Source organism: Narcine bancroftii, chromosome 12, assembly GCF_036971445.1.
Source record: "Narcine bancroftii isolate sNarBan1 chromosome 12, sNarBan1.hap1, whole genome shotgun sequence".
Lineage (NCBI taxonomy): Eukaryota > Metazoa > Chordata > Chondrichthyes > Torpediniformes > Narcinidae > Narcine > Narcine bancroftii.
The window spans coordinates 75418845-75432042 of NC_091480.1; the positions used below are offsets into that span (position 1 = coordinate 75418845).

The window sequence follows — 13198 nt, forward strand, 5'->3', positions numbered from 1 at the left end:
CTGACATTTCATGGATTTTTGAGACCAAGATTTCCATTCCCTTTTATGCTCCCAAATTTAGCTTCTAAAATGCTTCTTCTTGGAACAATAACATCTCTTTGTATCCATTTGTCAAATCATCCAGAGTTTAAAATGCTTTGATTAAATTATTTTTTTTCCTGCAGTCCATCGAAGCAGCTCGGGGTTTTGTAACCTGCCCTTTGTCATGTTCCCCAGTTACTGGAATATGCAAAGATTTGATTGCATGGTATGAACCCTGCTGGACGTCATAATACAAGGCTTGGGCATTCCTCTATAAATAATCACATTTCTGAGTACTATTTTAGATTGCCTAACAAAACTGCACACAGGATAGAAAATTGATGTACAGAGGTGTGGTGGAGGGTGGGGGAATGTTGTTTTTGATGACTGAAGGCATTATTTGGTACTGGAAGGAGATGTTCATGGCAAAGTTGAGTCGGTTGAAATTTGTGAACTTGGAAGTTAAAGAACATGATCCTATATTCACAAGACATTTGCCTTAATTTGATTACTCTTTTCTAGAATTTGATTTTAAATTATTGTACCAGACTAGGGAAAGATATTCAAATGCTGAAACTCGCTTTGGAATTCAAGGCTTGGAGGCCTTTCTTCATCTACCCAGATTCTACGCTCTAGAAAAAAAAAAATGCGACTTGCTTCTCAATGTGCATTAATTTGTGTAAGATAAGATTTCCACCAAATGTGAATTTTGGAAGACAATTTTTTTCTTCCAGATGATCTCGTTCCACTATTACACCCTCCCCACTTGCTGATGTAACTGATCTCTTGATAATTTGTTCTCTTACATAGTGTTTCTTTGTAAGAAGCCTAAAGTTAACAATGTACTGTGCCTCCAACTCCATAGATTTGACATACTGCAACTTCACATCTTGATATTAATGTTAACCTTTGAGAATTCAAATTTTAAACATAATTGAGGTAGATAAAATGTAAGGCATCTGCAGCTGTTTGTTCAAGTTTATTATTATTCAGTTGAATAAGTACAGGTAAACAAAACAGTATTAAAACATACAAACACATATATAGATATAGTATGCATATTTACATGCTGAACATATATAAAATAAATAAATATTGTTAAATAAATAGTAGAATCTCAGGGAGATTGTATGAGCAGTTCACCAGTCATTCAGCCGTCTCACTGCCCATGGGAAGAAGCTGTTTCTCAGCCTGGTGATTCTGGCTCTGGTACCCCTGTATCTTTTTCTTGATGGGAGTAGCTCAAAGATGCTGGTGGAAGAGGTCTTTAATGATTTTGCGTGCCCTCTTCAGACAACGATCCCGGTAGATGGTGGGGAGGAAGACCTCAGTGATCCTCTCTGTCGCTCTTATGGTCCTGCGGATTGACCTCCGATACAATGCATTACAGCAACCGTACCACACTGATGCAGCCAGCCAGGACATTCTGAATAGATCTCCTGTAGAAAGTTGACAGAATGGTGAACGGCAGTCTCCCTACCTAGTTTGTGTGATTAATATAGTGCTATAGTCTTTGAGCTTTGTCATCTGTATCTAGGAGTGGTTGGAAAATCTTGCATGAAGGGTTCCTGTTCTTGACAGAAGGATTAATACATCTGCCATTATCAGTCATGATTCAAAAACACAATCCAGCAAACTGGAGTTACAAGCACATACTTGTCTGCCAAAATGAAAAGTAATGGATTGAGAAATTGCTGTGTAATTGTAACAAGAAAGAAGTCCAAGGGTTTTGTTGACTTTGAACATAAATATATTAATGGCTATTTATGGTAAATCGAGGAAAATACTGATTAATCAGGGAAATGAAAGCCAGCGAGCATGCCTAATAATAATCATATTCAACATTTAACTGTAGATTGATCTGACAATTGTTCTCTGACCAAAAATATTTGCCTGCTATCATCAGTGTGAAATACTTTTATAGCATGATTGTGTAGTACGTGGATTTTCCCACCTAATAAAAGACCTTGTCTGCTTCATTATTGCTGCTTAGCAACGCCGTCTGCCATTGGGAAAGAGATACAGGGGTACCAGACCCAGAACCATCAGGCTGAGAAACAGTTTCTTCCCATGGGCAGTGAGACTGCTGAATGACTGACGAACTGCTCATACGAATCTCCCTGAGACTCTACTATTCTTTTTATTCTTATTTTTTTAGGAAGAGATATATGGGTTGGCACAACATTGAGGGCTGAGGGCCTGCACTGTGCTGTCTTGTTCTATGTTCTATTCATATGTCCAAGTGAGATCTCACCTGTAAAATGACTGAGTCGAGTCACAAGATAAATGTATTAGCTTTGCATTTAAATTCTCTTAATCTTACATTTTTAAATAGCAAGGCTTCCAGGTAATTGGGTAACTAGAACTGCTGATTGAAATCTGGCGGCTTACAAATACTATTTATACATGTGTAATAGAACTTTGTGGACCAGCCTTTAGGTTAAAATTTTGGGGGTCAGCTGTTAAAGGCATACTACTTTCGACCGAGGTAAGTGCCTGTGTTGTTCAAGGCGTCGAGAGCTTGGATCAGCGGGCGGTGGCTGAGATCAGGTAGTAAGTCTGCATTCAGGGCATCAGAAGCTTGGATGGGTGGTCGGGGCCTAGGTGGTAGGTCCACTTTCGGGGCATCAGAAGCTTGGATGGAACCGGGAGGTAAGTCTGTGTTAAGGGCGTAGGGTGCTCTGATGGGCGACTGGGGTGAAGAATCCACGTTTGGGATGTTGGGAGCTTGGATGGGTGGATGGCTGAGACTGCGGTAAGAGTCCATGATTGAGGTGTCTGGAGCTCGGATGGGTGGGAGTCGGGCCTAGGTGCAAGTCTACAGTTGAGGTGTTGGGTGCTCGGATGGGCCAAAAATATGGGGATTGACTTTTGCATGTTATCAACTTTTGCACATGTATATAACTTGCACTGGGAAAGTAAATCTCTGGGAAACTATTTACACAATTTAGCATATCCTATATGTGTAGCACCTGCAGGAGGTAGTCTTTAGTGAATATAGAAATTCCACACAGCAAGGTCAATAGTAACAATTAAAAATTGATTGTTAATTGTTTTAACATGGGTGCTGCATAGTAAATTAGTTGGGAGTTGTTGGAAACCCATTGGATCCATGGCAGCCACATTATATAACTTTGAATCAGTGCACATAAGCATGATTCTGAGTCTTGGACACTGCCCTGCATTGGAAAGTTGGAAGTTAGCTGGACACCGTTCCTGCAGGCTCTTTAAGTTAAATATTGTAGAATCAGTCATTGAAGGAGATCAAGAGAGCATGAATGAATGAGATAAATGTGGGGATTCAGATAGCCTCAGCTCTTGCACTGATCCAACAGTCACAAGGTCTTGCAGCCTGCACAAATGAGAATGGAGCATATAGAATTGGTAAGCAAGCTGCCGAGGCTCCGCAGTACAAGGTGGCTTTCAAGTTGGGGAGTGAAAAGTTGTGCAGTGGTACTATGGGACAGTGCATTTTTCGAGAGTTGGTACTGTTCTTTTCAGCTATGAGAATGAATCACAATGCAATGTTGCCTGCTTGGTGCCAAGGTTAAAAATATTTCCATTTGTCATATTCTATATAGACAGCAAAGACATAGAGCAATGAGGGAGTGAAGTTTGCAGACACTGAAAAACACAATGCTGGAGAAACTCGGCTGGTCAAACAGTGTACTTTATATAGCAAAGATAAAGATACATCACCAGCATTTTGGGCCTGAACAAAATGTAGACAGGCTCCCAAACAAAATGGTAATAGGAGGGCAGGGGGAGGAGCACAGTATCACAGGCAAGAGGTAATTGATGGATCACGAACATTGGGTGTTCCTCCTTCAATTTACGGGTGGCCTTGACTTGACAGTACATGAAGCCGTGGACAGACATGTTGGCACAAGAGTTGGGCACAGAATTGAAATGGTTAGCTGCTGGGAGATCCCGGTCACTGATGCAGACAGAATGAAGGTACTCAGCGAAGTGATCTCCCATGATGTGTCCAGTCTCTCTGATGTAGAGAAGGCCACAACGGTAGCACTGATGCAGTAGATGACTCCCTCAGAAGGACTGTTTGAAGCCCCGAATGGTGTTGAGGGAGGAGATGTGGACGCAAGTGTGGCATTTCATGCCGCTGTAGGAAATGGTCCCAAGGGGAGATTAATGGGAAGGTTTGAGTAGGCAAGGGAATCATGGAGGGAGTGGTCACCACAGAAGGCAGAGAGGGGAATATCTGTCTGGTGGTGAAATCATGTTAAGGTGATGGATATTTCAGAGGATAGATAATGTGTTGGATGCGAAGGCTGGTGAGGTGGTAGGTGAGGACAAGGGCAATCCTGTTTTTGTTGCGTCTGAGGGCAGAGGGGGCCAGAGCAGATGAGCAGGAAATGGAAGGGATGCGGGTGAAGGCTGAGTTGATGATGGTGGAGGAGAAGCCACGTTTGTGGACGAAGGAGGATTTCTCAGATGATCTAGACTAGAAGACTTTTTTTTAAAAAAAGAGCAATGAGGGAGATTCTGATGAAGCAATAGCCCCTTTCAAATTGCAGCACCTGGGTAGCCCTCCTGGAACCCGGGTACAATTACTGGGGCAAATTGCAGGGGTATCTACCTGTTAAATCACCAACCCAACGATTTAAGGGGGATACCGCCCCCATGAAGCCGCGGTAAATGAGGCGTCACGCACTCATGGGAACTATCGGCCGTCAGTCTTCACCCCCCCAACCCCACTGGCTGTCGGTTTCCCATCCTATCAATCGTCAACCCTTCGTCTGTCACCCCACCCCCCCCCCCCAAACCACGTGACATGCCTCTGCCATTAACAGGGTGGGGGGGGTGGTTGCTGTCACGACGTGCAGTTCCAGCAATGGCCATATTCCTTACCCATAATTCCCCCACACCACTGCTACCAGAACGATTCCAGCAGTTTGGGGGATTATGGGTAAAGAAAGCAGCCATTGCTCCCACACTCCTGCATTGAGCTCTCGCCACGAACCAGAGTGGCATTTGCAGCAGTGGCACATCATAGCTCCACCCCCTCCCCCCCAGATCTCTGCCCCCCTCTACCCCTGTGGCAGCGACCTCTCTCTCCCCATCATGGCCCCCCCTACGGTAGCGACCTCTCTCTCCCACTCACCACCCCCCACCTCCCCCCCCTCCCATGGCAGTGCACACTCTCTCTCTTCTCTCCCCCCCCCACCACAAAATCATAGCACTTCCCCCCCCCCCCCCCCCCCGATCGTGGCAGCAGCATCTCAGCCGGGGTTTCCCTGTGATGTCAGCACACAAGCCCTGACGTAACCAGGTCAGCCATTTCCCCTTTCAAACCACTGGACCAGATCGCCCGGGTAAGTTTTACTGGGTTCCCTGACCATCTCTGAGGTAGGTCAGGTACCAAGTTGGGTTCTGACAGGGTTGACCCGTTTGGACCCTTTCAAATCACTATGTAACTGGGTCACTAACCATACGAATTGCCTGGTTAGCCCCATTTTACATGCCAGTTTGAAAGGGCTTAATGAGCAGTTACAGTTCTCATTAAGAAAAAAGAGGTGGTAAGGTGTGAATTCTAACCTCAGTTACGTGCAAATTGACAGAATAAATAAGAGAATTGGAAGCTCAAAGATTGGAGTCGGACAAGTGGATTTTTGGACCCCGACGTCAAGACTCGTCCGTGCAAATTGATTAATAAGGGTGGTTTAAAAAAAAGGTTTTAACCTAAATAGTGAGCATTGGAGATGGTGATTTACATTGTTTTTTGGGTGAGACATAATTTAGAAAATAAAAGTGAAAGGACATGTTAAGTAGAGTCAATCAGGGAAGGAAAGTGATGCAAACATGTACACTTGGAATTTATCCAAGTGGGAAAAAGCAGTAAAAAGGCAAAATTAAAAAAAAACCTTTATCTGTATTTCTAACAGTAGGTATTAGTGGAAATGCTTGCAGAGTCAGCTATTAAATTATTTATTTCAGCTCACCTTGAGAAGTGGGAGGCAAAATGGAAAGGAAAACAGAGTTGGCCTGATGTTAAAGAATAGAATAAAGGCAGGATATTGGTTCAAAAAAAAATCAAGAAGCAGTATCTGTTTGGGTGGAGCTTAACAACAATGAGGATTAGCAAACATTGGTAGGGGTATTCATCAGTTCCTGGACAGTAAAAGCAGAAAAAAACCAGAGGAACTTGCCAGGTCTTCAGCATCCATAGGAGGTAAAGATGTTGACCAAATTTCTGGGACTGAGTCCATCCTATGGACGCTGCAAGGGCTGATGAGTTCCTCCAGCATTTTTGTGCTTTTGCCACAAACACAGCATGTGCAGATTTTCATGTTTTGCTTGAATCATTGGGCAGTGGTAATTATTTGCAATAAATCAGAAGAACACAAGAAAACAGCAGGTATGCCTCCAAGCCAGTCCTTGCCTGTATGGTGATGCTGGCACCAACTTCTCTTCTATAATCAGATCTCCATTCTGCTCATTTCCTTACTTTCAAATATTCAAGCATTCAAATGATCTCCTCTTTAAATATATCTAATGATATGGTCTTTCCCACCCTCTGGGGCAGAAAATTCAAGATTCATTAATCTCTGGGACAAGAAAGTTTTATGCTAATTGACCCCTTATTTTGTAGCTATGTTCCCTTGTTCATGACTCTTGATGTCTTAAATCTGCTGTCAAGATCCTCTGGAATTTTACATTTGAATAAAGTCATCCCTTATTCTTTATAAATTCCAAGCTGCCTAGCCTCTCTCGATAGGGCAATAAGGAAATTAGAGATGCGTGTATGGATTTGTGGTGTGTTTTCTTGGTAAGTTGATTAATTGAACTGTTTGTTGTCACATGTACTGAGATACAGTCGAGAATGTATTTTTGCATGCTTTCCAGACAAATCAACCCATACATAAGTGCAATAGTGAAATAATAAAACAAGTGTTACAAAGTGCAGGGTATAGAGAAAAATACAGTTAATCAATGCAGGGACATCTTTTATCAATGAGAGGTTCCTTTAAGATTCTGGTAACAGCAAGAAAGAAGCTATTCTTGAATCTGGAGGTTTGTGGATTGAGGAACCAAGGTGGTGGAGGCTATTTTATTGCATAATAAGAAAGGATGAATTGATCTGGAGTTTTAGGGAATGTTGTTTATTATCTGACAATTTTGTATAAATATATAGTGCTTTTTAAAAAAAAAACAGTCATCCAACACAGTAACAGGCCCTTCAGGACCATGAGCCCATGCCAGCTGAATGCCCTAATTAACCTACAACCCTATACATTTTGAAGGTTAGGATGAAACAGTGACTGTGCTGCCCTCAGTGCTCACTATTCCATCCTCAATTATTGTGTAGCGTGATTGTACTGAATGGTAAAGCAGATGGCCTGCTCTTGCTCCTATTTTTCAGTTTCTAATAAACACGGGCAAGCCAGTGAATGTCATGTATTTGGGCCTGATGTATGAGAGCGTTTGGCATGTCATCTGCATCCCTGAACAACTTCTACAGATGAAAACATTGAAAGCATCCTGTCAGGATGTATCACTCTATGTGTGGGAACTACTCCATCCAAGACTGCAAGAAATTGCAGAATTGTTAATGCTGCTCACGTACCTCCTCCCTTTCATCGACACCATCTATACCCACCGCTGCCTTGGAAAAGTGGTCAACATATTAAAAGACAAATTATCACACCAGCTTCACCACTTCAACCCCATCGGGAAGAGAAGATGATTCCTTTATTATCATGCACTGATACACAAATTCAATAATACATGAAATTTGTCAACTTTTGCCTGTTGTAAAGGCACAGAATGAAGTGATACTAGCACTGCATGACATCCCCAACCACCAGAGAAAGAGAAGTAAAAGAGTCCCTTCAGAGACAGGATTTGTGAATTTACCACCAGTGCTCCCAGAGCCTCTCCAGTTGCACAGACTCTTGTTCGATCCGTTGGTGAATCCAAGCTCCCGCATCCAGATTACCAATACTGCCCAGAAGCTTTTAACATCTGAGGCCCCTTTGAAGCCCTTCTTGCCCTCTGAGCCCCATTCCTGATATCTAGTTCCCACAAGCCAGTCTCCTGCTGCCTAGTTTGAGACCTCTGGCCGCCAGGGTCCTGTAGCCTGTGTGGGCCCTTCAGCCTCTGAGCCACTCGCTGGTTCACTGCATTGTCTCCTTCCCAGGCTTTTCCTTCGTGGGGGCTATTCTCTTGCTTTGGTTCCCTGGCCTGGTCAGCTGATCCCCTGGATTCCATGGCCAAGCATTTTGGGTAAGGCCCACTGTTGTTTCTTGATGTTTAAAATGAAGGTTAATGGGCTGAATCTCCACTGCCAAGCCTCCTGAGACTGCACCAGCAGCATCGCTGCCGTTACAGCAGCTCTGGCAGTGCCACCATTTTCACTCATGATTCGTGAGTATAAAATTACACTCTGATTCTTTCCTACTGTTATCAGATTCTTGAATGAACCTCGCGCTTAAAATAAAAATTAGGTTGTCTTTTCTCTGCACATCTCTATGGTGTCTTGTTTGTAATTTTTATGAGATGTCGAGCTTGGACTGCTTGGAAAATTCATCACTGTATTGTACATTTGACAAGAAACTTGAACCTTTAGGATGCCTTTGTTAATGGGAATGGTGAGATTATTCAACAAGATTAGGAACGTGGGGGAACAAAAGCTTGAATCTTGAGCAAACCAAGAATTAAGGATTGTGTCTGACCTCCTGAGTTCCTCCAGCAATTCCTTCTTAGAACACATGGTTTTGAGAGTCTTTGAGGAATGTTTTGTTTTGGGAAAGTGCACCATAGGGATCAGTTTTGGGTCCCAGCTCACGATCTATAATCATTGATTTGAATATCATTGTGTGCAATATGTGTAATGTTATAGATGGTCCAAAGCCAGGTAACAAAGTGTCCTATGAATAGGATGCAGAGAGACTTCAGAAATATAAACAGATTTAAGTTTGCATTTTTCCACATTGCACTTAATCACCTGTCTTTGGACACTTTTTCTATTTTGATATAAATAAATGAAGGGCAGCATTTTTTTTTAAATGTTCCCAAATCATCTGAAAGTTTACATTCAGAAAGAATAAGCAATTAAGAAGCCAAATTGTATGCTGGCCTTTAGTGAAAGAGAATTTGATCCCAATCATGTAGGTCTGTGGTGACACAACATCTGCAATATTGGCATCTGCCTGCCCCCTCTAAGAATAGCAATATCACGACAAAGGTTCCATCAGCTGCATTTGCGAGATGATGGTTTGCTGTATGATGAAAGATTAAGCATTCTGGTCCTCCACTCAGATTTGGAAAAATGAGGGATATCTCATTGAAATGTGCAAAACTATGTTGGGGTTTGACAAGGCTGTTACATATTTGATATTTGTCTCGGATGTCTAGAATCAAGGATCATTCCTTTAAAATAAAGGCCAATCAGTAAGGACAGATGAAAGCTCCTTTTGCTTACAGGGTGGTGACATTGAAATTCTCTGTAAAAACATGGAGATGCCAGTCTCGCAGCATCTATAGGAGGTAAAGATATGTTACTGACGTTTTGGGCCTGAGCTTGAGAATTTGAAATTCTCAACCTCAGAGGGTTTATTAGTTCAGTCACTGAGCCAAGATTTGGATATTAAAGGGATAAATTTAAATTTAGACATACAACACGAAAACAGACCATTTTGGCCCATGAGTCCGTATCGCCCAATTTACACTCATTACCTACACCCCCGATGCGTTTTAAACGGTGGGAGGAAACTGGAGCCCCCGGAGAAAACCCATGCTGACACGGGAGAATGTACAAACTCCTTACAGACAGCATGGGATTCGAACCCCAGTCTGCTCCCAATTGCTGGCGCTGACAAGGCATTGCACTAACTGCAATACCAACAGTATTGCAGGAAAAGAAAGGATCAGCTATGATCTTGTTTGCCCTATTTTTAGTGAGGGACCAAATGCCTATTTCTGCTCCTGTGTCTTGTATTCCGTGGTTCTGAGAGAATCTAAGTCAGCAGATGTAGTTTTCGGGTCCCATCATTTGCTGAGATGAAAACTGGTCTGGTTTGAGCTTTGTCGTTGTGTTGAATATGGTGGGTTTTAATGCTGCAAGTGAAGCTCCTTGGGACCAGTGGATGTTGTTCCCATGTTAAAGGTTATATAAGAGCATGTCATTGTTGGTCATGGGCAGGGAATTGTAACGATTCACTGCCAGTATAATCCATTTGATGGAAAGTTTCTTCTTTAATTTTGCACTGCACTTCAAAAGTGTGACACTGTTTTATTGTTCTAGGACCTTTGCTCAAAATTGCAGAAATATTGAACAGTTAAATCTGAATGGATGCACAAAAATCACAGATGCGTAAGTAAAATGTTGTAATTTGAAAACTTCTCATAACCTGTTGTCTTTGTTTTCTGACACGAGCTTGGACGAATGGCTAAGGTCACAGTGAAAGCTACGAGAGAGTAGGAGGGACTGTTATTTCTATTGATGCAAAAATGTGCTGTTAAGATTTTGGAAAAAGCAACCTTTGTTTTCCATGTTTAACATTTACTGATGTAAACAAATGAAAGGGTTTGAATTTCTGGCAAGTTCTTACTATAAATCTTCTAATTCATAGCCATGGTGAATTGCAAGCTAGTTTCAAATGTAAAAAATTTATAGGAGCGATACTTCTGATAAAACTGCTGAATTCGCCACCATTACACACTGGAATTGATACAAGCTTCTTACTAGGAATTGAAAAGTTGCTATTTATGTCCTTCCTTGGCTGTTTCACAACTCTGTCCAATGTAATCTCAAGAAATCAGTCGAACAGTAAAAACAGCTATTTACAAATGGTTTCAACCATAAAATATGCTAAGATGTCAGAGTTGAGTATTGAATAGTGTACTGTTTAGCAGCCTTCCCCTAGAAGTGCTGAATTATAGTTCTAGATAACTTCAAATGTGATCAACTAAGTTTTTCAACTTTTTTATTTGATATCCATTTCTTAATCTCCTGCATTTCATAGTGATCTTTGTCCTGCAATCCAATCATCCAAGCATGTACCTTTCCTAACCTATACTTCAACAAAAACATCTGCAGTGGCTGTCTGCCCGCTCTGCCAAGAACATGGTGCAAACCTATGCCCTACTCTGGTATGCCTCTATCATTGAAATGGTGATTGAATTGCTCATGCCTCAATGGATTGCTCCAATGATACGAGGCTGCTTTGATGGGCTGGGGCAAGTGGTGTGGCCACTCACTGCACAGCTAAAAGTCTCTTGGCTGCACTCTGGCCAGCACGATGAATGGGGGAGGGGGGAATTGGTTTGGGACAGACAGAGTGCTTCCCATTTGTTGGTAGACAATAATCTCCTGCTCTGTGATGAATGTGATCTTCCCCTACCCTGTCTTTCTCTTTGTCTACACATCTCGCTTCAGTCCAGCTATCTGCTACCTTTGAGCTTGTGACCAAAGAGAATCCTCTGGGGTGAGGAAGAGTTGTGCAGCGAATCAGAGGAAGGAGCAGAAAAGTTTCCATCGTATTTGACAGGAAGAAATGAGATGGAGACTTGGGTCCTGGCAGTCTGTTTTACACATGGAACAGTTGGCATCTTAAACAATGATCAAACCAGCTAAAATTGCTAAATAACTTTGAATGGACTTCCAGAAGTCATTTGACATTGTTTAAGGAAAAAAAAATGGACAGAACAGGGATAACATTGGTTTAGAGGAATATGGGCCAAATGCAGACAGATGGGGCTAGTGTAGGTGGGACATTTTGATTGGCATGGGAAAATTGGACAGAAGGGCCTGTTTCCACACTATATAACTCTGTTGAAACAACATTTACTGACCTTTTAAATGTCCAAAGATTTATTTTCTGTGCCATCTTCAGAAGTTGGTGTGGGTCTTTGATTAGATCAAAAGCCCACAATACTTTGTAACTTCCAATTCTAATGACTGTTTCGAGTAATACCCAACCTCAAATGCAAGATGTCAGATCTGCAGTTACAAGCCTTTAATTGCTGATTACATCCTTGAATAATGTTGATTTTTTTTTTGTGTTGCTTTTTGCAAATCAGTTATCGAATCCTGTGCTGCCATCACGATTACAGTATTCACCTTACAAACTGCCTAATGTGTTAAAGCTGCTATATTAACTGTAGTTATGGTTATTAATAGCAATGTTATTCCCCTAATGCTTGTCTGCTGCCATAACTTAAAAAAAGGCAAAAAAAATGTTACGGTATTTTTATTTTCCTGCTAATGAACTTGCACATTAACATACTGCATTAATTGATGCTGGCAAGTGAAGTTTTTCATAAAATTAAATCTTGTAGTAAATAATTTTTTTTCTATCTGCTGTTTCTTTTATTTGAGACAAGGGATAAACAGAAATAGGTTGAAATATTCAGCAGGCCATGCACATACAATGAAGTAAACAGAAGCATCTGATCCCCTTGACAGTCTTGTTATTCTTCAAGCAGTTAGGGTGGATTCTTGATCACTTTGTGTTCTTGTTTTACAGAACCTGTACTAGTCTAAGTAAATTTTGCTCCAAGCTAAGAAGTTTAGACCTAGCTTCATGTACGTCTATCACAAACCTTTCTTTGAAATCTCTGAGGTGAGTTTTATTGACAGAGCATTTTATTATCAGATTCTTTTTCTTTCTTTAATCGTATTTTGCAAGTGTTTAGTAGCAATCTGTGACATTAACCCTATGTTTGTACTTGCATTTAGCATTGCCATTCAGTAAGTTAATGCAGTTAGACATTTCTCTTGACTTGTGAACAGATTCCTTTTATTGTAGTGTAATAACACAAAGATGTTATGTATAAAAACATTTCCTTTTTCCTGATGTAGGGCAAACAAAGAATCGCCATTAGCATTGTACAGCTAATTATTACCCTAGGAATAATTATCATTGAATAATCTGACAGCATTTGGTAAATGAAAGTATGAGTCGGAATGAAATGAGAATATTAAAACATCATAAACAGCAGCAGAAGTGGGCCGTTTGGCCCATCGAGCTTGTTCTGCCATATGATAAGATTATGGCTAAGCTGGCCGTGAACTCAGCTACGCTTACCTGCCTGTTCTCTATAACCTTTACTTCGCCTATTCTTGAAGAATGTGTGTACTAAGTGCATTCAGTACATTTAAATGTACTACAAAAATGTACTACGGTAGAATATAAATTTGTGCTGGTGTATATAA

General features: G+C 41.5%; 1 protein-coding gene across 7 annotated transcripts in view; it reads left to right on the forward strand.

The window, feature by feature from the left end:
- The window catches only part of LOC138747566 (F-box/LRR-repeat protein 20), a 137051-nt gene that overhangs the window by 101668 nt on the left and 22185 nt on the right, over positions 1 to 13198 (forward strand). For all 7 annotated transcript variants that reach the window (XM_069906895.1, XM_069906894.1, XM_069906892.1 and 4 more), the window contains 2 exons: positions 10286 to 10354; positions 12510 to 12605. In XM_069906895.1, coding sequence (XP_069762996.1) covers positions 10286 to 10354; positions 12510 to 12605 — 165 coding nt within the window. The remainder of the gene's footprint in view (positions 1 to 10285; positions 10355 to 12509; positions 12606 to 13198) is intronic.